General features: G+C 43.3%; 1 protein-coding gene across 15 annotated transcripts; it reads left to right on the forward strand.

Moving 5' to 3' along the window:
* The first annotated feature begins 896 nt into the window (after nucleotides 1–896).
* On the forward strand, nucleotides 897–26485 carry LOC139411075 (beta-adducin-like). Of its 15 annotated transcripts, none has more exons than XM_071156908.1 (17): nucleotides 1064–1296; nucleotides 13513–13724; nucleotides 14526–14673; nucleotides 14923–15074; nucleotides 17738–17818; nucleotides 18154–18303; nucleotides 18554–18697; nucleotides 18971–19069; nucleotides 19468–19644; nucleotides 20057–20302; nucleotides 21750–21857; nucleotides 21977–22063; nucleotides 22379–22447; nucleotides 22691–22817; nucleotides 23673–23759; nucleotides 24236–24269; nucleotides 25326–26485. In XM_071156908.1, coding segments are annotated over exons 2-17 (1875 nt in total). In that variant the 5' UTR covers nucleotides 1064–1296; nucleotides 13513–13559; the 3' UTR covers nucleotides 25327–26485. The 15 variants fall into 15 exon arrangements, with proteins under 15 accessions (XP_071013007.1, XP_071013012.1, XP_071013009.1 ...); XM_071156910.1 differs by having other exon boundaries at nucleotides 23676–23759; nucleotides 24236–24273; nucleotides 25326–25585; XM_071156909.1 differs by having other exon boundaries at nucleotides 24236–24273; nucleotides 25326–25446.
* The last annotated feature ends 1293 nt before the right edge of the window (nucleotides 26486–27778 follow it).

Genomic DNA, 27778 nt, shown 5'->3' on the forward strand with positions numbered 1-27778 from the left:
GTGGTCACACCAGAAACTGACTGGTTTTCTGATCCACACCCTACCTTTTTTTAAGGTATCTGTGACCAACAGTCATGTGAAATCCATAGATTAGGGACAAGTGAATTGATTTAAATTGACTGATTTCCTTATTTGAACCGTTTGATCAATTTCCCACAAACAAAAGGGGCGTCTCAACATAGAGTTGAGAGTTAGAATAGTAGAATACCCAAGGTGCAATTTCAAAATGTGTTTATGCTTTTGGCTTTTGGCTTTTGGCCATGTCAGCAAAAAAAAAAACATGTAGATTGGTATATTAGTCTAGCAGCCAGCTATCTAAACTTGTGGTAATCATGGTCGAATAACCGCCCGGCCATTGATTTTGTTAGTCAGTCTGACTTCGATATCATATTAAAAACTGAAAACATTCTTTCCACCCTATGGCAAAATGTGTAGAATTGCACGAAATGACCTGTAAAATTGCTACATCTTCTCTCCACCCCATGACAAAATGTGTAATGTGTAATTGCAACACACTTGTTTAAAACAGCAACATTTTCTCAACACCCCATGGCAAAATGTGTAGGATTGCATGAAATAATAATAATAATTAATCAAATTATCACCTAACAACGTAAACAATACACATGCACTTCTAAATGTAATTTGACTGACTAATATAGTCATATTTGATTATTGACCGCCACCCCTACATACATATAGCTTCTGCCTCTAAATGCCAGGCCTATAGCTTCTGCCTCTAAATGCCATGCCTATGAAGGGTAGGCCCTAATGGTCTTTGTTTGTTTTTCCTTTGAGTCCTTATTTTCAACCTCGAACACAAGGTGGCGCCAGTTTGATGTAATTCGTGTTCACAGCTTCAATGTTTTTACAATATTACAATTCCAGGCTGCCATAGGACAAAAATAAAACTAACACCATTGGGGTGTGCACCATATTTACATTGAATTCCAAGGTGAAGTTTTCTCACAAAAAGTTATATCAAATCAAATAAATTGCTGTAGAATTTTGTGGAGTGCAGGCGGTGTCGGATCGTGCAGAAGACATTTACGGAGGTCAGGGTGTTGGAGTGTGGGCAGGCTTAGCGATGGGCAGGTCCAGGCGCGCTCAACGATGAAAAACAACGGGGATATATACCAACGGCCACGGTAGAGGCAGACATAGCGGAATCACCAAGCACTGTAAACATTAGCGTTGCATTTTAATTCCTGCAGATAGTGTTACTTGGGTTTTAATTCCTACGACAGAGGGTGTGACGCGCACCCACAAAGGACAAGGCGCGGAAAATGCACTGAGGTAAGCGCTCAACATAACTTAAGATACCTGAATGTTTTTTTTCTTTGATGTAAATTCGTTTTGAGTAATTTAACCTATCAACATATTCGTGATAATCCATTTGCCGATACACACTTTTCATTTGGTGACATTGCTCCGCAATTAAATGTAAGCCTATACTATAATGTGTGATGCATGCCTGCCATAACACTGATGGGAGAATGACCAGTGATGTAGAAAATAAAACCATCTCCAACCTGAAATTAATAACATTTCTAATTCCCTATAATATAATTTCAAAAGCCTAGCTGATCCACCTTTTTCTCCCAGCTGTGCTGCCTACTATGGCCTACATTTTTATTGGTCTGCTAATCATCACCAGCAATCTGTTCTGCCGCAGCAGACATGGATGCCTATGATTTATGGACATTCATCGTCAGAATAGTATAGCCTATCTATTATTTTCGATGTTAGAAATTCGTTTATTTTGGCTTTAAACGTATTACATGGTGGTTCTGTTATATTCGAGTTGACATAGCCCATGCATGGCAGATGCTCTTATTTTCCAACGTCAACCCGCATAAAGGGAATTGGATTATGTCACGAGGAGGGACCGTCTTGCATGGGTGCGCCCTTTATTTGTAATTTTAGGGGATTGGTCATTTCGCTTTTTATTATGCAAATTGGGGCCTGTGTAGCCAGACTATAATGGATTCTTGAGGACAAAAAGTAGCGTCTCCGCTCAGCTCTTGGTAACACCACAACATAGCTCGGCATATTGCGGGTGGCCATCATTTTAGATCCTCCTGCCAGGCAGGGCTGAAACATCAGTCGCGCAGTGGGAGCTGATGTTGCAGCGCTGCTCGCCTGGTTGCTAGGCAGCCGTGCAGGGGCCATGGGGTATCATATGAGGGATGCTGCTATGGAGGAACTGAACAAAATGGGGCGGCTAGGCCTATTTTTAAGGAGTCACTTAAATCCACTTTCACCTCCCCAAAGCATTGCTCTCGTCAGATGATAATTTGTTTTGAACATACCTAGTGGTTAGAGCGTTGGGCCGGTAACCGAAAGGTTCATGGATCAAATCCCCACGCTGACAAGATAAACATCTGTCATTCTGCCCCTGAGCAAGGCAGTTAACCCACTGTTCCCCGGGCGCCGAAGACTTAAATGTCGATTACGGCAGCCCCGGTACCTCTCTGATTCAAAGGGGTTGGGTTAAATGCGGAAGACACGTTTCAGTTGAAGGCATTCAGTTGTACAACTGACTAGGTATCCCCCTTTCCCTTTCCTAGGCTTTAGTAATCATAATCAAATGGCTTCTTTCATGTACAGTGCATTCAGAAAGTATTCAGATCCTTTCACTTTTCCCACATTTTTTTACGTTACAGCCTTATTCTAAAATGGATTACATAAATATTTTACCACATCAATCGACACACAATACCCCATAAGGCCAGAGCAAAAACTGGTTTGTATGTATTAAAAATAAAAAACAGAAATACCTTAAGTATTCAGACCCTTTGCTATTAAACTCAAAATTGAGCTCAGGTGCATTCTGTTTCCATTGATCTTCCTTGTTATTTTTCTACAACTTGATTGGTGTCCACCTGTGGTAAATTAATTAATTGGACATGATTTGGAAAGGCAAACACCTGTCTTTATCATGTCACACCGTTGACAGTGCATGTCCGAGCAAAAACCAAGTAATGAGGTCCAAGGAATTGTCCGTGGAGCTCCGAGACAGGATTGAGACAGGATTGACAGCACTTTGAGGTACCAGCGGATGTAAGGAGGGCTAAATAAATACATTTGATTTGATTTGATATTTCTCCCTCACAGTGGAGGGGTAGACTTTTATCTGTGGAGTAATGGGTGGGTGTATGTAGATAAGACAAGCACCCAGCATTTGTTCATGGCACAAGCCCTTTATACTCTGAGAGAAATCTGGTCTCTGGTGAACCAGCACATCATGGAGACTGTTGTGGATTAGTTTCTAGGAACTCTGATAGTCTCAATGTATAACATGCCGGTGTATCTATCCTTAGTGGGACGCTACAGGTTACGTTACTAAATGGAGTCTATTTCACTGCATTATCATTCATTAGTAGGTGAAACCGAAGTCTGTGTGCTTCTAACAATATAGCTCCACTGCCCCTAGTGAACTAGTGGTCCTCTGCTCACAAACACACGTGACCGCCTTCCTTGACAAACTACGAACCGATTGAACGACAGAAACATGTCTAATTCGACAGCTCCATTAGCGACATTTCAAGCTAGCTGTGGAGTGAGCTCATGGCGTGCTCTTAACTCCATGGCATTAGCCTACATAGTTTCATGCAGCTATTCGCAATGGAATCGCTTCAATTGTAGCCTAAGTGTACAGATAAACTACACACAAGCTTATGTGGAATATCTTTTATGTTCCAGATACGAATACTTATCATAAACATTATCGGTATGAAGTAAGTCAGAAAATCAATAATGTATGGAGACCTAATGGCTGAAGAGGAAGGGAGACAAGATGCAGGAGAGAGAAGACAGTGGAGACATTGCTGTCTGGAGAGATGCACTGTCCCCATTTACCGAATCCAGGAAAGTGCTTAAAAGGTAGACAGACCCTTCCTGGCCCTGTCCTTGGTTCAACTCCAGCTGTCTTTGTATCTTTTTACACTACGTTTTATCTAGGCTCCATGTTCTGTTTAAAACATGTCATGAAAATGCATTCTCAAGTTCCCAGTTGTTCTGCTGAACTTTAAAGCTGCCTGTTTGTCTATTTTTCATAGATTTTCTATTGTTGAGTGTGCATTTTGATATTTCTTTCCAGTTAACATCCTTCATCCTCCACAATGTGTTGTTCCAACCTAGGTAGTGCATGACAGCCATTGGCTCAGAAGAATGCCCACTCATCATTGATTGTGTATAGTTCACAAGTTTGCGCATAATTGTCGATAACTATAAATGAAAACCATAATTACATCCTTTCAGAAGCCTTGCTCTAATCTCAGGGCATGTTTCGCGTGTTTAGATGCTGATAGTTTGACAGATTTTCTGCAACGATTTTCCAGCATCCTGGCCAGTTTAGAAATCTACCCAGCTGATATAGCAGAACATGTAAATACAAATAAAAGAGAGCCACACACTCTAGGAGCTCAGATGCAAAATTTAATTACCAACGTTTTGACAGCCAAGCTGTCTTCATCAGGGTATAATCACAAACACTGCGGGATGACTCGTTTATGTAGTGTCAAAAGACACAGGTGTCTGTAATCATGGCCAAGAGTGGCCTAATATCATTGGTTAATTATCAAATATTAAAATGGCATACAAAGAACAGCATACAAACAATCGTTCATCATTTCATAATTAATAAACATTATTTCAAAAACCCACTGACAATCAGGTGTTTCTATTACAAACGGTTTCGTTATATTTCAGTCTTCAGTGATATAGAAAGTGTAATATTGGGATGCAAACTCAAAATCATATACATTTAAACTCTTATCTTTTTTTAAAGCCCATAACCATGTGTGTGAGGTCTGTACTTTTCTTTCAAAGTATATTTGTTTAATACTACTAAGAAACATTCTGTATGACCCTGATTTAGCCCACTGCAGTAAAAAGTTAAATAATCTGACTAAATAATGAGGACCGGAGCACAGAAGAGACGACTAATATTATACAAGGGTTAATTTAAAACGTTAACATCCCTACCAATAATGCTCAAGAGGAACTTTGATTAAAGCAATCCAACGCAATTTGGCCTGTTCATTTATGAAAGATGATCTCATTATTATGCATATAATTATGATTGAATATTCAGGAAGATACCAACGCTGAGTTTTCTGTTATTTTTAGAACTTGAGATGAAAAGGGGGTCTAGATCTAAAATGCCAATGACAAAGACACTGTATCTTCATCCAGATATATTTGTTTAAGTTAGCTAGGTAGTGACCACTGGCTGAGATGAAAGTGGGTTAGCATGGATAAACAAGACAGAATCAATGCTGACTTTTTCCAAAGTAGTTCCATAATTAGTTTGTATCCACTAACTGCACTTTCTCTCATTAACCTAATGAAAGCCTGGCCAGAGAAATCAATCTGGGACTACTCTCCTATTCACCCCCTCTTTCCTCTAACTGGTTCTCCAGCTCAGGACATGCAGGAGTCAGGAGAAAGGCCTGGCTGCCATATCAATCCAGTGAAAGAGGCCGGTGCATTTACACAGATCAATAAATATTTGCACACATGCACATTAAATGTGGTTTCCACATGCCCAGCGCCTAATTTGGACTGGCAGAGGCTCATCATATAACCAGCAGTCAGAGCTCCCCTGTCAGAGCTCCCCTCTCCTTCTCTTTCCTCCGGATTTTCCTGGAGCTCAGGTGACGAGGCTGGGGAGCAGCAGGAGGAGGAAGTAGTGGTGGAGGAGCAGTATATTTGTCCAGAGGACCCGGTTGGCTCTGGTCAAGTGTGGTACACTATATAGGGAATAGGGTGCCATTTGGGATGCAGATACACTCACAACCACACCACAGCACAGCACAGCATGAACTGAAACCTGCCAGGGCAGAGGCAACAGAAATGAGTATGTTTATATCAATCAATCAAATTTATTTATAAAGCCCTACTTACATCAGCTGATGTCACAAAGTGCTGTCCAGAAACCCAGCCAAAAACCCCAAAAAGCAAGCAATGCAGTTGTAGAAGCACGGTGGCTAGAAAAAACTCCCTAGAAAGGCCGGAACCTAGGAAGAAATCTAGAGAGGAACCAGGCTGCGATTGGTAGCCAGTCCTCTTTTGGCTGTGCCAGGTGGAGATTATAACAGAACATGGCCAAGATGTTCAAATGTTCATAGATGACCAGCAGGGTCCAATAATAATAATCACAGTGGTTGTAGAGGGTGCAACAGGTAGGTCTTGAAAACAGTAGGTCTGGGACAGGTAGCACGTTCGGTGAACAGGTAAGGGTTCCATAGTCGCAGGCAGAACAGTTGAAACTGGAGCAGCAGCACGACCAGGTGGACTGGGGACAGCAAGGAGTCATCAGGCCATGTGGTCCTGAGGCATGGTCCTTGTGCTCAGGTCCTCCGAGAGAGAGAGAGAGAGAATGAATGAATGAAAGTGAGAGAATGAAAGTGAGAGAATGAAAATGTGAGAATGAAAATGTGAGAATGAAAATGAGAGAGAGAGAATGAAAGTGAGAGACAGAGAGAAAAGAGAGAGAAATAGAGAGAGCATACTAAAAAGAGAGAGAGAGAGAAAGAGAGAATGAAAGTGAGAGAGAGAGAGAGAGAGAATGAAAGTGAGAGAATGAAAGTGTGAGAATGGAAGTGAGAGAAAGAGAGAGAGGGGGAGGGAGAGGGATAATGAAAGTGAGAGAGAGAATGAAAGTGAGAGAATGAACGTGTGAGATTGGAAGTGAGAGAGAGAGAGAGAGAGAAAGAGAGGGAGAGGGATAATGAAAGTGAGAGAGAGAGAGAGAAAAGAGAGAGAAATAGAGAGAGCATACTAAAATTCACACAGGACACCGGATAACACAGGATAAATACTCCAGATATAACAGACTGACCCTAGCCCCCCGACACATAAACTATTGCAGCATGAATACTGGCGGCTGAGACAGGAGGGGTCGGGAGACACTGTGGCCCCGTCCGACAATACCCACGGACAAGGCCAAACAGGCAGGATATAACCCCACCCACTTTGCCAAAGCACAGCCCCCACACCACTAGAGGGATATCGTCAACCACCATCTTACCACCTGAGACAAGGCCGAGTATAGCCCACGAAGATCTCCCCCAAGGCACAAACACAAGGGGGATGCCAACCCGGACAGGAAGATCATGTTGGTGACTCAACCCACTCAAGTGACATACCCCTCCTAGGGACGGCATGGAAGATCACCAGTAAGCCAGTGACACAGCCCCTGTAATAGGGTTTGAGGCAGAGAATCCCAGTGGAGAGAGGGGAACCGGCCAGGCAGAGACAGCAAGGGCGGTTCGTTGCTCCAGTGCCTTTCCGTTCACCTTCACACTTCTGGGCCATACTACATTCAATCATAGGACCCACTGAAGAGATGAGTCTTCAATAAAGACTTAAAGGTTGAGACCGAGTCTTTGTCTCTCACATGGATAGGCAGACCATTCCATAAAAATGGAGCTCTATAGGAGAAAGCCCTGCCTCCAGCTGTTTGCTTAGAAATTCCAGGGACAGTAAGGAGGTCTGCGTCTTGTGACCATAGCGTATGTGTAGGTATGTACGGCAGGACCAAATTGGAAAGATAGGTAGGAGCAAGCCCGTGTAATGCTTTGTAGGTTAGCAGTAAAACCTGGAAATCAGCCCTTGCCTTAACAGGAAGCCAGTGTAGAGAGGCTAGCACTGGATTAATATGATCACATTTTTGGGTTCTAGTCAAGATTCTAGCAGCCGTGTTTAGCACTAACTGAAGTTTATTTCGTGCTTTATCCAAGGTAGCTGGAAAGTAGAGCATTGCAGTAGTCTAACCTAGAAGTGACAAAAGCATTTTTGGGCAGAAAGTTTCTGATTTTTGCAATGGTATGTAGATGGAAAAAAGCTATCCTTGAAACAGTATTGATATGTTCGTCAAAAGAGAGATCAGGGTCCAGAGAGGTCCTTCACAGTTTTATTTGAGACGACTGTAAAACCATCAAGATTAATTGTCAGCGTCAACAGAAGATCTCTTTGTTTCTTGGGACCTAGAACTAGCATCTCTGTTTTGTCCAAGTTTAAAAGTAGAACATTTGCAGCCATCCACTTCCTTATGTCTGGAACACAGGATTCCAGGGAGGGCAATTTTGGGGCTTCACCATGTTTCATCGAAATGTACAGCTGTGTGTCATCCGCATAGCAGTGAAAGTTAACATTATGTTTCCGAATGACATCACCTAGAGGTAAAATATATAGTGAAAACAATAGTGGTTCTAAAACGGAGCCTTGAGGAACACCGAAATTTACAGTTGATTTGTCAGAGAACAAATCATCTACAGACTAACTCATATCTTTCCGACAGATAAGATCTAAACCAGGCCAGAACTTGTCCGTGTAGACCAATTTGGGGTTCCAATCTTTCCAAATTAATGTGGTGATCGATGGTATCAAAAGCAGCACTAAGGTCTAGGAGCACGAGGACAGATGCAGAGCCTCGGTCTGATGCCATTAAAAGGTAATTTACCACTTTCACAAGTGCAGTCTCAGTGCTATGATGGGGTCTAAAACCAGACTGAAGCATTTCGTATACATTGTTTGTCTTCGGGAAGGCAGCTTTTTCAAAACATTTTGAGAGGAATGGGAGATTTGATATAAGCCGATAGTTTTTTATATTTTCTCGGTCCAGGTTTGGCTTTTTCAAGAGAGGCTTTATTACTGCCACTTTTAGTGAGTTTGGTACACATCCGGTGGATAGAGAGCCATTTAATATGTTCAACATAGGAGGGCCAAGCAAAGAAAGCAGCCCTTTCAGTAGTTTAGTTGGAATATGCAGCTTGAAGGTTTAGAGGCCATGATTATTTTCATCAATGTGTCAAGAGATATAGTATTAAAAACACTTGAGTGTCTCCCTTGATCCTAGGTCCTGGCAGTGTTGTGCAGACTCAAGACAACAGAGCTTTGGAGGAATACGCAGATTTAAAGAGGAGTCTGTAATTTGCTTTCTAATGATCATGATCTTTTCGTCAAATAAGTTCATGAATTTATCACTGCTGAAGTGAAAGAGGGAATAGATGGAAAGCTTAGGCAAATAAATAAGTAAACTTGTATTAAAACTGATGAAAAATCAACCTGAATGTGGTGTTACAGTACACATAATTAAGATTTTTCTGTGATGGTACACAGAAAGCATTGTGCACTAAGGTTAATTAAAGTTTGTACCACCACAGAAGAGATTCCTTCAAATGACAGGTTGTGGGCAGCAGTTCATCCATACTATTAGGCCTGGTGGTGGGAGTGACTTGGTATTTGGGAATAGATTTAATGCATTAGGGAGGAGGAATTAAGAGTGCATTTAGATCAGTGGCGGTCGGTGCAGTTTAAGATGAGGGAGGAGCATGGCCTTATTTCTATTACAGCAAATTGGATGGCTGTCATTCATATTCCATTCACCCAGTTCAATGTAACGTTGATAGGTTTAGCCTACTACATGCTTCAATTTTCTCTATACCCATCATGAGGTTGCTACAACCTAGCCTATGAATGAAAGTTTACAACATAAGTGCACACGTCGAGAGAAAAATTTGAGGTGAAAGACAGTGACACAAGGACAGACAGTGACACATTCAATACTGCCTTTCACACTCTTGCCTGCATCTAGTTGATCTAGGGTGTAATCATTAGTCCTAAAGTTGCAAACAAGACTTTCTCGTGCAGGTATGTTTATTCCTGTTTCGCTCCGTTTGCTTCCATTTCAGAAATGTTTTTCAACAGAATACAACCTTGATCACACATAAACACAGTTCACTCTCATAGCAGCCACATTGTATTCCTTCTTGCATCTACATGCTCTCTTCCTCTCACCTTTTCCCTTTGCTTGTGGATTTCAATGCACAACACATCAGATGTCTGTGACCAGGCAAAAAAATACTTTCTATCCCAAACCATATCATAACCACTGACCATTAAAAACAGCCTACATTTTTGTCACCATATTAGCTAAAGTAATGTCATAGTCAACAAAGCTAATAGAACAAACACATTAGTAAACCCGCTTGTTAGGGATTTCTTCCTCTTCTTCCGAAGAGGAGAGGCGAAAAGGATCGGAGGACCAATATGCGGTATGGTAAGTGACCATGGTTCTTTTAATACGAAATAGTACACATGAACAACTGAATACCAAAAAAAAAACAATAAACATGGAAAACCTAAACAGCCTTATCTGGTGCAAGCAAACAAACACAGAGACAGGAACAGTCACCCACAAAATACTCAAAGAATATGGCTGCCTAAATATGGTTCCCAATCAGAGACAACGATAAACACCTGCCTCTGATTGAGAACCACTCCAGGCAGCCATAGACTATTCTAGACAACCCCACTAACCACTATCCCATAACCTACAACAAACCCCTAGACAAAACACACCACATAAAATAACCCATGTCACACCCTGGTCTGATCAAAATAATAAAGAAAACACAAAATACTAAGACCAGGGCGTGACACCGCTACAATCATCCAGTACAGTGTACAGTCAGTAAGCAGTTTAGCAGTTACACTGGTGAGCCCCCGGTGGCAATAAATTAGTAAAACCAAAAGCTTACCTTGACTTGGAAGAGTTCAAGTGTTGGATAGCCATAGCTTGCTAGCTAACATAGAATCCCTCGCTGTTTGAGCTGGGTGTGAGTAGGCTAAACTAGCTAGCTGCATTAATTACCGAAGTAAGTAAAGTGGAAGAAATACAAGGAAATCTATCTTTCTCTCTCTCTCTCTCTCGCTCTCTCTCTCTCTCTTGCTTCTACACTTTTGAATAAAATTATTTGTTTAAAACTGTTCAACTATTGTATTTCTCTCTCTTTGAGTCAACACATTTTATGCTCTGCAGTGCTAGCTAGTTGTAGCTTATGCTTTCAGTAGTAGATTAATGACAACATGCCAGTTCATGCTGCAGAAGCTCTGATAGGTTGGATGATGTCCTCCAGAAGTTGTCATAGTTACTGTGTAAGTCTTTTGAAGGGGGTGAGAACCATGAGTCTTCTAGGTCAATGTACCCAGAGGAAGACGAATGTGGATTCCATAGACGGAAGCTAGCTGTCCTCCAGCTACACCATGGTGCTTCCCTACAGAGTATTGTTGAGGCTACTGTAGACCTTTATTGTGAAACAGTGTGCTTTAATTAGTTATCTGGTGACGTGAATGTATTTAGTATAGTTTTAGCTAAAAAGGAAAACTTTTTAAATGTTTCACTATTTTATTTTTATGAAATTCACTGAGGAGGATGGTGATTCCGTTCCTCCTCTGAGGAGCCGCCACTGATTTAGATAGTAGTAGAATGTTTACAGATTATGGGTCAAAACAGTTTGGGAGCTTGGGAAAATTTACCAACACAAAGTGCATATCCTGAAATTCACCTTTGACTATTTAAAGGGATAGTTCAACCAAAATATAAATTTTCAAAGAAATGCACATAGATTTGTATGTTTGGTTAAATATGCATTTAGCATCTGAGTTCATCACCATGTTTGCCTATTCTTGAGATGTTTACAATACCAGGCATGTTATTTTCACGTGATTTTCACGTTAAATATATTTTTTCCTCATCAATCATAATTCCTCACAATAACAAAGCAAAAACAGGTTCTTAGAAAGTTTTGATAATTTATTTGAAAAAAACTACTGAAATATCACATTTACATAAGTATTCAGACCCTTTACTCAGTACTTTGTTGAAGCACCTTTGGTGCAGCATTGAGTCTTCTTGGGTATGACGCTACAAGCTTGGCACACCTGTATTCTTCTCTGCAGTTCTTCTCAAGCCCTGTCAGGTTGGATGGGGTGCGTCACTGCACAACTATTTTCACGTCTCTCCAGAGATATTCGATTGGGTTGAGTCCGGGCTATGGCTGGGCCACTCAAGGACGTTCAGAGACTTGTCCCGAAGCCACTCCTGCGTTGTCTTGGCTGTGTGCTTAGGGTCATTGTTCTGTTGGAAGATGAACCTTTGCCCCAGTCTGAGGTCCTGAGCGCTCTGGCACAGATTTTCATCAAGGATCTCTCTGTACTTTGCTCTGTTAATCTTTCCCTCGATCCTGACTAGTCTCGCAATCCCTGCTGCTGAAAAACATCCCCACAGCATAGTGCTGCCACCACCATGCTTCACTGTAGGGATGGTGCCAGGTTTCCTCCACACATGACGCTTGGCATTCAGGCCAAAGAGTTCAATCTTGGTTTCATTAGACCAGAGAATCTTGTTTATCATGGTCTGAGAGTCTTTAGGGGACATTTGGCAAACTCCAAGTGGGCTGTCAGGTGCCTTTTTACTGAGGAGTGGCTTCTGCCTGGCCACTCTACCATAAAGGCCTGATTGGTGGAGTGCAGCAGGGATGGTTATCCTTCTGGAAGGTTCTCCCATCTCCACAGAGGAACTCTAGAGCTATGTCAGTGACCATCGGTTCTAGGTCTACTCCCTGACCAAGGCCCTTCTCCCCGATTGCTCAATTTAGTCGGGCAGCCAGCTCCTTGAAGAGTCTTGGTGGTTCCAAACTTCTTCCATTAAGAATAATGGAAGCCATTGTGTTCTTGGGGATCTTCAATGCTGCAGAATTTTTTTTGGTACCCTTCCCCACATCTGTGCCTCGACACAATCCTGTCTCGGAGCTCTACGGACAATTCCTTCGGCAACATGGCTTGATGTTTGCTCTGATGTGCACTCTCAACTGTGAGACCTTATATAGACAGGTGTGTGCCTTTCCAAATCATGTCCAATCAATTTAATTTACCACAGGTGTAGTCCAAGTTGTAGAATCATCTCAAGGATAATAAATGGAAACAGGATGAACCTGAGATCAGTTTCGAGTCTCATAGCAAATGGTCTGAATACTTATGTAAATAAGGTATTTCTGTGTTTTATATGTAAGACATTTCTAGATAACTCATAAATTATTTTATTTAAGCACTTTTAGAAAAAGGCTGTAATGTAACAAAATGTGGAAAAAGTTACGTGGTCTGAATGCTTTCTGAAGGCACTGTGCATGTGGCTAATCAGAGTAGTTTCAGATAGCACAGGAGAGAGGGCGTGTTTGTGGTCTTATCTGCTGTTAGCAGAAAAGTGTATGTTCACTGGGGGAGGGTTGGTTGGCTCTTTTTGAAAACCTTTACGGTAAGTCTTTACTGGTTCTCCCATTACTGGCCCTCTATGATTGAGTTGACTTCCTGCTGGCGGGCGTTGTAATGTTGCTGTCTGAGCTCTTACTGCTAATGCTGCATTTCTCCACTTCCTATTGGTTCCGCTAGCCAACATCCCACACAGGCTTTACTCTGTGGAATATCTCATCCCTGGTTTTGGGGTGGGAGGTAAACTCCTGTGTCTATGTTGAAAGTTGAGGCTTGGTACCTACAGTAGATTACAATAAAAACAACAAAAAATACAGTCCATTCATGCACTGTATTTATTGTTGCATAAATTAAGAGTGTGTGCGTCACTAGCATGACTTAAAATTATATTTTCTAAATGTATATCTATCTATTTGAAACATAAATTAATTTATCTTATTTTCCTCTTCCCAGCTCTCCCCACCCCACGTCCTGTGACACCCCCTTGTAAGCAGTAGAAGATGAGCACCACGCCCACCCCTAAGGGCACGCCTGTGCAGCAGAGCTCCAGCGATGGGGGCCCTAGTGATGGGGTCCTCGAGGCTCTTGTGTCTCCACAGCACTCTACACCTGGCTCCTCCGGGCCCCAACACAAGAAACGCGTCTCCAGCCTCCTGCAGAGCCCGGTGAGTAGAACACTGTGTGTGTGTGTGTGTGTGTGTGTGTGTGTGTGTGTTCATGTGTGTGCGTCCAGTCTGTTTGGGTCTGTGTGAGCGTGCATATGCACATAACTTTTCAAGGAGCGGTTTTAAAAAGTCCCACTTCAGTTTTGCATTATGGACATCCCTTACTCACTCTACCCTGACCTCCCCCTCATCCCATCGTTCCACCCTTTCATGTACACCCTGTGTCCAATCTCTCTGCCCTCCACTCTCCCTTCCCCCTCATTAGATCTCCAAAGATATGATTATCTCCACAGCTCAGATTTAATCTGCTCTGAATCACCACTTGACAGCTGCATACGGGAGCCTTTGCCATAGTGTGTGTGTGTGTGTGTGTGTGTGTGTGTGTGTGTGTGTGTGTGTGTGTGTGTGTGTGTGTGTGTGTGTGTGTGTGCGCATGTGCTGTGCCTGTGTGCACGTGTGTGTGTGGGAGGGACACAAAAAGGAGGCCTGGAGTTGTGAAGATAGGCAGTAGCAGCGGACAGTGCTAATGAATGGCGAGAGAGAAATGCATTAGATGATGCGGTTTAAAAGCCTTTTATTGTGAACATTTGATGTGTCTGTCTGCTCTAGGAACTATGCTGCTCTATGCAGTATTTGTGAGTGTGTTTGGGTGAGTGTTTTAGCCCTCAGGCTAATTGTGTGTGCATTTTAGCAGCATGCAGACTAATAGTTGTGTGTGTGTGTGTGTGTGTGTGTGTGTGTGTGTGTGTGTGTGTGTGTGTGTGTGTGTGTGTGTGTGTGTGTGTGTGTGTGTGTGTGCAGTCGTTCCGTGAGGAGCTGGATGTTCTGATCCAGGAACAGATGAAGAAGGGAGGCAGCAGCTCCAACCTCTGGGCTCTGAGGCAGCTAGCTGATTACATGGCCTCTCATGGCTCACCTGCCGCCCTGTCCGCCTCCCCCTCCAGTACAGGTACTGTACAGGTACACGCGCGCATACATGCGCACGCACATAGACACAGTCACACACAAACATACTCATGGACATACTCCTGTTAAAATAGACGTCACCCAGACATTGAGCCAAATAGGGCAATTTTGCAATCGATTTCTAACATCAAGACACAGACAAATAACTCCCTGAATCGCCTCACCAACAGATTAAAAAAACACACACAAGATAATGTTTGGTGATCTGCTATTGACTTCTCTCTCTGTGTAGGCATGATGATGGTGACGCCCATCAACGACCTGCATGGCTTGGAGCCCAGCGGCATGGTGAAGGGAGAGAGGCTGATGCGTTGTAAACTGGCCAGTGTCCACCGCCTTCTGGACCTTTACGGCTGGGCCCAGCTCAGCCACACCTGCCTCACCGTGAGTAGACTTGCCTGGCTGACACTCTCTTTCTATGTTTCTTTCTCTCTGTCATTCTTTTGCTTTGTTCTTTTAGAGCCCTATTTTGACAATGCAAAAAGCACTACTGTTCTAAGGGATGGTTTTAGTACCATCATTACCATTACAATGTCCATGAGTATGGCTGTTGCGGTGACCATATTACCGCCACACCGGCGGTCACAAGTCATGAAGGCAGTCAAATTCCACATGACCGTTTAGTCACGGTAGTTAGGCTTCTCAAAGCTCTGATGCTGCTGACGGTCATTATTAGCCTACCAAACTTGCTAACTGCCTGGTACTCAGCACTCTATTGTCCCTCTCATCACTCTGACATCAACGCAAATGTAATCGAAGATCTAATCAAACACTTCATGAGAGCTCATGTTGCGGAGTATTTCTATAGCCTATGTAATTGCGGGAGAAAACAGAGTGATGGCCGCTAATAAAAATAGGAGGATCCCATCAGCTTTCTATAGGCTAGGCCTACTATATGTATTTCTCAACTTTCCTAATATTAAGCACATTGCTTATCTTTACAACAGGAGTATAGCCTACCTGGCTGGCATGAAAATAAACCATGGGGAAAAGCATCCTCCATTCGCTATTTAAGTGCATAGATGACATGTATTTTTTCCCGCTGCCTCTGTTTCGATACAGGTGCATCATAATGGTCCATTCTAAATCAAAACAAATTTCACACATATATTATTTAGTATATGTAAAGACAAGCTTAAATCAAGAATAGTCTGATGGGTGACAATATTAGCCCATCACTTGTAGTATATATTATCAGTTGTGAATGATGCCCAGCATAAGAAACAATGCCCTTTTTTTGCGACTTTTTCTAATCATAGTCACACACCTCATGTAGCCTATTCCATAGGCCTATATGTTTTAATAAGGTTTGTATCACAACTAAAGTGGCCAAATAACTTCTTAAAATTAAGGACATTAATCCACTTTACAAGGTATGTAGAGCCTAACTGGCATACATAAGCAGCGTGTGAGTTTCATGTTTGGGGAAGATAATTTTCACCATAAAAATGCACCTTTAATAATAAAAGCATTATGTGCATAGTTGCATTTGCGGTTACTTTTGATAATGGTGTTTTCCTGCTAATGGAACATTTGCGCTTATAGCCTACTGCCATGAGCTCATTGCTGCCCTTATAATGTGAAGAAATAGCCTAATAGTTTATCAATATTTTAAGATAAATGTTCTGATCTGTTGCGTCAGCCACATCGCATAAAAATCGATCGCGTCCCACAACTGTCCCAGACTATGTTTGGAATATTTATTTCTTGCACAGAATAGATTAGGTCGACTTTTGTACTATGGGGGATGGTAGATTGACATAGGCTAGTGCCTAGGCCTACTCATCTTATTGGCTGACAAAAAGTAAATGTGGACAGTTCTTCCAATATCTTCAATAAGCACCTCGGAATTGGATAAGGACGTGTGCAGTTGCATCCCTGATGTGTCTGTCTTCACTTGTAGCCTGTGTGAAAGACCCGATCATGTGATGGAGCATGCAGTACTCAGGGAGAAGGGCACAATAGCCACTAGCCGCAAAAGGCATGGATTTTTTTTAGGAGGCATTATGGCCACACAAAGGGGATGCCGCCGTGAAATTCTAGGCATTATCAAGTGCTTCTCAAATTGTGAATGAGAGACTGATGCAGTGTGTACAGCTTGCACACAACACAAAGCAGAGCTCATGCCTTTTCAAGCAACTTTTTTCATATCATCATTAGAGTCGTATCATGCTGCCTTACAATGTATTAAAAAGAAAAAATATAGCCCAATGTTTGTAGAACAACTAACATTACATTTATAACTCTAAATTGAGCAGATAGGAGTACGTATTTCTTTGTTAACCGCTCAACACAGAATGCACACTCCCTCAAATCGTTTGGAGAAAATATCCTTTCTGTTTTATTCAGCTTTGTTCAATTGTATTCTTCATACTATAAAATAATGGTATGGAATTCTAAGCAAATCTTGTCTGCTAAATGAACTAGTGTAGCCCACAGCCATATGGTATAGCCAGATCAGGACCTAACATAAGGACAACTCAGACTATGCTATTCTGTTCTTCTCAAATAGACTACATTTTCTTCATATCATGCTTCTTTAGATCTGTCTAAAATAAATAATGGATTTATTGTGAAGGCTGTATGTGGTGTAGGCTATATTACATTGATTTATTAGACTTTCTAAAAATGTAGTTGTTTCAAAGCTCTGCATCACCAGACCTAAGCCAGGAGATGCTAAATGTGTTTATGTTAATGAACTGTCAATTACCGTGAGACCGACCAGTTATTTGCTTGACAATCACTGGCTGACCGCCACAGCCCTATCAATGAGAGTAAAATTGTATGCAGGTTTTGAAAGTTTGGAGCAGATACTTGACTATGCCGTTGTGTAACTCATTTTAAAAGGACAACATCTCAGTTTTTACCTTTACTTTCTCTCACTCTATCTTTGTTTTTTAAGTTTTTTTTATTTTTATACCTTTGGCCTTATTCTCGCTCTGTTTGCATTCTATCCGTCCCTTCCTTTTCTCTATCCCTGTTCGTAAAGTTTGGTATCTGACAGAGCTGTGTGTGTGTGTGTGTGTGTGTGTGTTGTCTCCTGTCAGCTGCGTGTCAGTAAGGAACAGGAGCACTTCCTGGTTCTGCCCAATGGCCTGGCCTATGGTGAGGTCACTGCCTCTAGCCTGGTGAGTTCACTACTAATTCTGCTCCACAGTCATAAAGCGAACCTCTCTACTTGCTGTGGGTTATTATGTAAATAGCCTGATCCACATTTGAGTTTAGCTGCTAACGTAAACGGTACTTTTATACTGGCCGATACACGTAAGCACTAACTATTCAGTCATCTCACTGATGCCCTAGTTTAACTTGCCCCTGTTATCACAGAACTCCTTCAACAAGGGCTTAATAACAGTTGAACATTGTAATAACCAATACGCATTGCAATAAGCATTGCACAAATATAAATGAATATGACACTGAGCTCTAATGCTAGTGTTGCTCTGCGTTGTTGTCCTCCCAGGCGAAGGTGAATATCCTTGGGGAGGTGGTGGAGAGGGGCAGCACCACCCTGGGGGTAGACCTGGATTCCTTCAGCCTCCACTCAGCCATCTATTCTACCCGGCCAGACGTACGCTGTCTGGTGCACCTCCACACCCCCGCCACTGCCGCCGTGAGTCACACACACACTGGGGCCCTGCCTAGGGGACAGGGCACACTCAGAACTATCATTAACATATATTCACAAAGTCTCAAATGTTTTTTCTAAAATAATAGAGTTTTAGGACTAGGTAGAACTAGAGATTATACTGTTTAGTATAAGATATAGACATTCTTCACATTTAATGATGACCAGTGTTGAAAAAGCATGTCAAATCCTTCATTCCAGAATGTGACTTATAGTTAGTTGTCTGTGTGTGCAGGTGTCCGCCATGAAGTGTGGCCTGCTGCCACTGTCCCATGAGGCTCTGCTGGTGGGTGAGGTGGCGTCCTACGACTATAATGGGCTGATGGAGAACGAGGAGGACCGGGTGGAGCTTCAGAAGAGTCTCGGGCCCACCTGCAAGGTGAAAACATTATGGCAGAGCAAGGGTTAACGGAACAGGCTTGTGATTGTCCTGATACTGCTAATTTGCTGCTTGAGAAAAAAATGGCACCATAAATAGTGAAAACATTAGTTACTTTTACTCAATATATTTGTTAAACAATAACAATTGCATTGACAGGGCCGAAGAAAGAGGAGGAAATGAGAGATAATGAACAAAAATAAGAGTGTACTCTGAGGCAAAAGAGGGTTTTACTACGTTTTTTTTCTTGCTGAAGTCTATCTTTATTCCCAGGTGCTGTTGCTTCGAAACCATGGCATCGTGGCCCTGGGGGAGTCAGTGGAGGAGGCTTTCTACACCATCTACCACATACAGGCTGCCTGTCAGATCCAGGTACAGAGACACACGTACTGACATCGCTTCTGCTGCTTCCTCCTGCCAAAGGCTTGAGGCACAACTCTGACAACCACACTTGAGAGAGAGAAGGAGGACTCCCAGACTCATAGCTCAGTGACTGTGTGTGTGTGAGAGAGAAAGACAGAGGAAGAGGGTGAGGGAGAGGGAGAGGGAGAGGGAGAGAACTGCCAGACTCATAGCTCAATGTCTGTGTATGTGTGTGTACGAGAGAGAGTAACAGCACACACATGCACAGCTTTGACAGTTTCACTCCTGAATGCTTGTCCTTGCCTTAGTACCCTTGTACTGTGACTGTTGTATGTGCAGTACTATAACTGTATGCTTGCCAAACACAAAGCATAACACACTGCTGCAATCCTGTGTTGTGCTGACAGGTGTCAGCATTGTGCAGTGCTGGAGGAGAGCAGAACCTGATCATGCTGGACCGCTCCACCCACAAACCCAACGCTGCAGGCACCGTGGGCTGGGCCGGATCCACCTTCGGCCCCCTGACCAAGAGTCGACTCGGGGAGCACGAGTTTGAGGCTCTCATGAGGACTCTGGACAACCTGGTGAGATCAAAAGACAGAAGCACATTTACAATGCTAGAAGTATTTTCAATTTAGTGGAACAATTCATTGTAGAGTACTGCTTTACAATGCTACAAGCATTGTCAATTTTGTGGAATGGGGAAAGTCATTAGGGCAGGTAAAATGCTGTTTATGACATGCACTGCACTGGATCTTAGCAAACAGGTCACGTGTGTCCCCCTGCACGAATCCATTAACATCCACCACACACAACACTGGATAAACAGTACATAGAATGTGCAGAGACTAAGAGGGCTCCAGACACAGGTCTTACCTACTTTAACCCTCCAGGATGTGGATCACATGGATCACTTTTACCCCTGGACATTGGACATTTACAATATATCAATCAGACAAAAACCTTCCTATAAACCTCCCTCTCCCCACCCTCCAGGGTTACCGTACCGGCTACGCCTACCGCTTCCCCGTGCTCCTGGAGCGCGCTCGGACACGGAGGGAGGTGGAGGTCCCTGCCACAGTCCACTCCTTCCAGTTTGAGGAGGAGGGAGTGCACCCGTTACCCCGCCAGCACCCCTACGCCCAGCGGCAGCAACTGGAGAAGACCCGCTGGCTCAACACCCCCAACTCCTACCTGAGGGTGAACCAAGACCAAGCCAGCCCCGGACACCAGCGCACCACAGTAAGTATCTGAGGGCCAGCCTCGGACACCAGCACACCACAGTAAGTATCTGAGGGCCAGCCTCGGACACCAGCACACCACAGTAAGTATCTGAGGGCCAGCCTCGGACACCAGCACACCACAGTAAGTATCTGAGGGCCAGCCTCAGACACCAGCACACCACAATAAGTATCTGAGGGCCAGCCTCGGACAACAGCGCACCATAGTAAGTATCTGAGGGCCAGCCTCGGACACCAGCACACCACAGTAAGTATCTGAGGGCAAGCCTCGGACACCAGCACACCACAGTAAGTATCTGAGGGCCAGCCTCGGACACCAGCACACCACAGTAAGTATCTGAGGGCCAGCCTCGGACACCAGCACACCACAGTAAGTATCTGAGGGCCAGCCTCGGACACCAGCACACCACAGTAAGTATCTGAGGGCCAGCCTCGGACACCAGCACACCACAGTAAGTATCTGAGGGCCAGCCTCGGACACCAGCACACCACAGTAAGTATCTGAGGGCCAGCCTCGGACACCAGCACACCACAGTAAGTATCTGAGGGCAAGCCTCGGACACCAGCACACCACAGTAAGTATCTGAGGGCCAGCCTCGGACACCAGCACACCACAGTAAGTATCTGAGGGCAATGTTCCCTCAACATTGTTGCTTTTATTTTAAATATCTATTATATTAGAATTTCCACTAATGCAATTGAATTGAACAGCCATTAAAGGCTATGTGTGTGTGTGGCTAATTAATGGATGCAGATGCAACCTTTATTTGTGTGTGTGAAAAGGTGTTTAAAACAGGGTGTTTGCTGTAGTACCTCAGGGAGAGAGATTGTTATAGAGTACTCCAGCAATGGAGTCCTTTCAGACAGAACAATACCAGCCAGGCAGAGACCTTTTTACATCAGGCAAGGGGAGGAGACTAGCTCTCACTCTCCCGGTCTCTCTCTCTCTCCTGTACCTCCCAACCTCTCTTTACCCTGTCCTCTGCATTGCAGGGGAAAGCCCAGTACTGGTGTTGATTACTGCAGTGCTATCTGCCCTCTGGTGGTGGAAAAGAAAGTCACTGCAGGGGTGTTTCTCTGTCTGAGAACACGTGATAATAATGACACTGCACTCAGAATGACAACAACACTGTATAACACCCTGGTTATTGTTGTGTCTTGATTCCAGTTAAACATGCATTCAGAGAGAAATGACCATGGTGAAAATATTCTTTACTGGATTCCATGGAATATTAGGAGGATGACATTCGAGAAAGGCACATTGCCCAGCCCAATGCCTTTCTCTCTCTCTCGCTCACACACTGTCATATATAAGATCAACTTTGTCCCCAGAAAATGTCATTGAAAGCACAAACGTGTTGATGGGGCCAAAGCATTTGAAGCAATGTTTATGGGATGGGTCATGCAGCCGAACTCCTGACCCTCAACACTCATCTCTCTTTCGTCAGTGGCTGAAGACAGAGGAGATGCAACAAGGAGCCATCAAGATGGAGAACTCAAATCAGTTTGTCCCTCTTTTTACCAACCCTCAAGAGGTGCTGGAAACACGAAATAAGGTACGTCTGCCTTAACTGCTCCCAGTGAGCGATGATGTCACAGTATTGGATGTATTACAGGGATCTCATGGTTTGGTGTTGGGTTTTCAGCCTTTCGGGTTCTTGTTGTGTATCTCCAGATCCGGCAGCAGAACCGTCAGGACATGAAGACAGCAGGACCCCAGTCCCAAGTACTAGCCGGTGTCATAACGGACGGTAGTCCACTGGTAAGGCTCAAGTACTAGGTCTACAGTGATGTGCCTACTAGTGCTGGAGTATGTATGAATTCTTGCTTTTTACATTTTCATTTGATGTACGGTATTTCTGTCTTAGGTGTTAAACTGAGGCCCTATGGTCTTGTCGCAAGAGATGGGTTGTTTACCCTGTTGTCTTGGTTAAATACGATTCCTAACCCAGCTGCAGAAGCTACTTTGGCCACCTAACCATCCCCACTAATCCTCCTTTCTCCCCTGTTTCTCATTGTAAAGTCCATTCATTCATTCATTTAACCCCTCATCCTCCACCCTGCTAATCTTCCCCAGGTCCAGAAAAAACTGCATGTTGCTGTAAAAAAGAGTGTGCTCTCAGTCAACAAAAGCATCAAAGTAAAGGTAAACAAATGAATAAGATAGTCTGAGAGAGGGAAGGAATCATGAACCATGAAGACGATTAAACCCAGGAGCTCTTCTTAGAGCAAACGCAAAGAAGACTTGGAAGATATTGCAATGTTCAACTTTCCTGGGAACGAATCATTTGAGTGTGAAATTGAAATGAGATGGGAAGCCTCTTGGGTCGACAGTGATTATCAAAACCAAAACAATTGTAATATCCTTTCCTTCTCCTTTTCATCCTAGTCTCCAGACCCGGCAGAACTTGCGATACTTGAGGCGGAGACCCCCAACCCGTTTAACCAGCTGACAGACAAGGAGCTGGAGGAGTACCGCAAGGAGGTGCAGAGGAAAGCAGGAGGTCAAACAGATGGTAAGTGCACTGCTCCCAAAAGCTATCCCTCACACTGAATCCAGAGCTTGGACTATTAGTTTCTATCTGCATTTTTGTCAAAATGTTGTTACTGACATAGCTATGTTCTGTTCAATGTTCGCTACCTACAGTGTGTATAGTTCTCTAAATATCCCAATTAATGTTAAGTTCAAAAGAATAAAAGATTTTAAAAAATTGCTGACACCATTCAAACCAATGAGGGTTCGGGAACATTAAAGCCAATTATCTCAGAATAATCTTTTTGCAGATAGAACCTTATAGTCCCAAGCTCTCGAAATGTTGCCTTACACTATCCCTCACTCTAAATGTGTCTTACTATTGGCTCGCTATTGCCTTATGACTCAAACGTATTATTCCGCTATGTTCGCTACATACTTCAGTCTGAGACTGCCGTCGTTGAAGTCGTTTCTGGTGACGTCCAAATGAGGGGTGTTGTAGAAAATCATCAGCGATTGGTTCATCTCTAACCAATCAGAGTATTTACCCATGTGTGTTATGGCTCTGGCTCTGGCCCAACCCATCGTTTTCAGAACGGTTAGAATGTGTTTGCCTTCTATAAATCTTTGGGGAGGTACTCAGATCCAGGCTCATTGCGGAGAAGAGACTAACGTCCGTGGGCGTGGTGTAGCATTGGACCAGGAGCAAGGAGTTTGGGTGGCCAGGCAAGGCTCGCTATACTCACAGCAATGAAACCTCAGACTGTACAGTTAATGTGCCTTTCTTTCACCAATTCCTAATTCACTTCTCACTCTGCCTCACAACTCTTGCACGCGGCTTACTAGAATTAGCTCTATGCGCTGTTCTCCTGTGTCTGTCTGTCGTTCTGTGCGTCAGTAGGGGAGGAGGTGGAGAACGAGAAGGAGTCTCTCCCAGCTACCCCCTCCACCAACAACCCTACCCCCTGCAATCCCCCACCCTCAGGTGAGACTCGGCCTGCAGTGCTGAACACACACAGCTGTCTCTGCTTGCCTTGCATACAGGGGAGAAGGACCGCTCAAATTCCTGCATGACAATATGTGGGACCCTGTACTGTTGTCTCCACAACCCCTGTTGCGCTCACCATCATTGAATATTTCCCTAAATATTTCAATCCTAACTTGAGATATGTAACATGGACGTTCGCATTAAACATGCATTGACATCAATGTATGGAGTTACGTGCATGGATCTCAATTAGGAGAATATTGTACAATAAGCTCAGTGGCTGAGTGATGTGTGTGTGTGTGTGTGTGTGTGTGTGTGTGTGTGTGTGTGTGGTGGTGTTTGTTGTTGTTGTAAATGTGTCACATTTCAGCGCCGTCTTGTGACGCCCATTTGTCTTCACAACTACTGTATGTACCTCTCTCCTTCTGTCTCTGTGTTCGTCTTTGTCTATGCTCCTCTATACTGACCCATAGGGCACCCCTCTGGTACTGAGATCTTGTCTCAATAGTAAGTAAGTACTGAGAAACAAACTGTAAGACATGGTTGCACTCTCATTAACCGAGCATGTTTTGTTGGGCACAACTGCAATGACATGACATGTCTGCAGTGAAGGGTAGAGTGGGGTAAGTTGAGCCAAAAGGGTCAGTTGAGCCACCCTTTTTTCTCTGAAACCATACCCCAAAAAATAATTTGACCAAATATTTAGAAAGAGGTCATCATTTCATGGAGTCTGTGAAGGAAGAAACCACATGGAAAAAGTGGTAAGCAAGTCTAATTCATTTGTTGTGTCAGAAGTTCCATGATGCTTGCATCTAAACCAAAGTAGATCCTTTTAAGATTGTTATACATCAGTTGGGGTCTCTATAAGCTTCAATATGAGGTCTTAAACATGTCCGAGCATGAAAGTGCATCCTTGTAGATGTGTGGGCTATATATTCAAAATGTTTCCCTTGGGTTTAGATGAGCCAGTGGGCATGGGGTAAGTTAATAGCAAGTTGAGCAAATGTAAGTGTTTTCTTCCCAGGCGTAATGCAAGGCATTATCGCTGGGATATGAGGTAACAACAGGGCCTGGCCTATTTAAAAGTGTTTTTAAAAAGCACAAAGTGTTTATTAGGTGTTAAGCCTGTGTTAAAATATGCTTAAAATGACTTAAAGACAAAAAGGGATTGTGTTGAATTGGGGGAAATAAAGACAGAGTTTTAAAAAGGTAGCGGTAATATTTAAATCAGGGCAGAAGGTGGCTTAACGTACCCTGTCCTGCGGCTCAACTTACCCCATACCCGTATCACTTTTTTGGGGGGCAAGCTAGGTTTTTACATGAATTCTGCTTATTCCCAGGGATACACAACATCCTGAAATATATGTAGGAAGGATGTTTTTTTGCATGCTCTACAGACGGCTATATCGATGGTGGGGGTTGTATATTTTCTGTGTACTTCCCGCATACTATGGACTTACTCCACTCTCCCCTACTGTTCCATGCAGCTAACACAAAAACAATCTATTTACTCTGATAGTTTTTTTCCTTTGCTTTGTTTTACTCCAATAATAAATGAGCAAGATGAGACAAAGAAAGACTCCACAGCAGTTCAGAACGGGAAAGGAGAGGAGGAGAAGCAGACCACGGAGGAGCTGGAGAAAGGGATGAAGGCTTTGTCTACCAATGACACTTCTACACCCCCCTCCACCACCCCTGCTGCCCCACCCGCTAAACCGCCCAGCAACACCCCTGAGGGATCCCCCTCCAAGTCCCCCTCTAAGAAGAAAAAGAAGTTCAAGGCCCCCTCGTTCCTAAAGAAGAGCAAGAAGAAAGAGCAGAAAGAGAAAGCTGAAACTTGAGGGGACATGTAAAATGATTCTGACACGCACCCTCCACTTCTAGCCATATACACGGAGGCAAACACACTAACACGCACTCAAGTCTCCTGTATGTATAGCTCAGTCACACATCACGTCTAGAAGTAATTCTAATTCTGTTTTTTTTTTTTTGGGGGGGGGGGGGGGGGGGCAATATTGTTTCTGTTCAACTCTCAAATGATCTTGAAACAATCCACAATCTTTCTAAATGAAATAGAATCAACAACACCACCTGAATTATGCACTCCCTATTTATTATAAGAAGTAACACACTTGACACGTGTGTATATAAACCAATGTTGCATTGAAGTATCCTCATAGGCACCCCCTGGCCTGGTCATGCTTATTCGTTTTTAATAGTCAAACGAAGGTGACAGGTATGTACATACGAGCACAGGTGCAGTACATGTAGAATTATGCAGGTATAATAACGTGCTCTTTTTTTTTTTAGCAGAAGTCTTGTTCCAATTAAACTAACTATTCAAGTCATAGACAGCAGGGACAAATAAGAAAATAAATGCACAAAAAAAAAGAAAGTCCCCAACATTAAGCTGACAGCTATAAATGCCACTAATACCAAGCAAGGATATGATCTAAGCATTGTGGAAGAAACGTGTCGCTTGATGTTGCAAACTGAAGCCCAACTAAAAGGTACTAAACATTCCACTCTTCCCCAAATTTTTCTTTGAAATATGTGTACAAAATACCTCTACAGCTGTAATTATTTTTATGATCAGTAGCTGTTATCAAAATGCTGATGTGTGATATTTGTTGTTTTTTAATGTATTATTTCGTATTAGAATGTAAAGTGAAAAGTTGCAAGGTTAAAATGTACCAGTCATTAAAGATCAAAGTTGATTTCAATCCAGTTTGGTTTGATCTGTTGTCCGTTACACTAGCAACTGCACTTAATCATGTGAGATTCAGGTACTGTAAAGTTGCCATTCTGATATACCTTGCCTAACTTTTTAATAATTCATCTTGGTTAGATATGCCTTATCAAGATGATGATCTCACGTGTGATAGGAATAACATGTGCTTCAATACGTTTTCTTTTATTTTTTGCCTCCATGGCCATGGTTGTCAAATGTACCATATCAATAGAACGTCATTCACGGATGATAGATATTAAGGTGGCAGCTACAGAGAAGTACTTGGGTGTACGATATTTTACTGCAGGAGAGTTACAAGGTGTTTTTAAATGAGACTGTCCCGTCCTCCCAGGCTGCTGGCCTGGTGCGGGATCCGATAGGGTCAAAGTAGTGGAAAAGTGATGATGTTTTAATGGGTGTAGGGTTAGTTGGTAGGGCAATTTTTTCCACAGTGTAATGAATTCATACTAAAGAATAGTAGGCTGATATGCAGCCAATACAGTAGGCGGCGGCATGCAACTAAAACATTTGTTTGCGGACCACCATAACACCAAAGAAGAAAAAGAAGAATACATTGGAACGTTAAAGATGTTACGCTGCAAATATACGGCCAGGATATAGGTAGGATGTCTAAGTTGAAGTATTTAGGTATGGGGTTTGATGAGAGGCTTACGTGGAAGAGACATGTTGAGTATATTTAAATAGAGTGTGGGGAAGGCGCTGAACCTCATGAGGGCAGTGGCAGGATATGATTGGAGGTCGAATAGACAAACACTGTTGTATACTGTGTGTACCAGGCATTGATCAGGTCATCTTTGGATTATGGGTGCTTTGTATATGGATTGGCAGCTAAAACGGTACTACAGCGCCTGGATAGGATACAGTCAAGCACCCTGAGATTGCGTGTGGGTGCCTTCAGGACGACACCTGTTGAGGCATTGCAGGTGGATAGTGGGGAACTCCCACTGAGGATAACGCGGGACAAACTGGCATTAGCATACTGGGGGAGGTTGAAAGGGAGTTCAGAAGGACATCCTGCGGTCATGGCAACTGGGGAATGCTGGGAGCGAGGAGTTGGTAAGCAGAGGACGTACGGGTGGACAATCAGGCAGAAGGTGGTAGAATATAGACAGGGTGAGAGAGAGATAGGGCCCGCAATTGCATTGGGGACCATTCCTCTGCGGCTGTTTCCGAAACCAAGTGTAGATGTGGACATGATTGACGGCAGGAGAGAATGGGCTGAGGACGTCAGACTGTGTGTGGAGAGCTATAGATAGTCGTTTTT

This window comes from Oncorhynchus clarkii, chromosome 6, assembly GCF_045791955.1.
Source record: "Oncorhynchus clarkii lewisi isolate Uvic-CL-2024 chromosome 6, UVic_Ocla_1.0, whole genome shotgun sequence".
NCBI classification, from domain to species: Eukaryota; Metazoa; Chordata; class Actinopteri; order Salmoniformes; family Salmonidae; genus Oncorhynchus; species Oncorhynchus clarkii.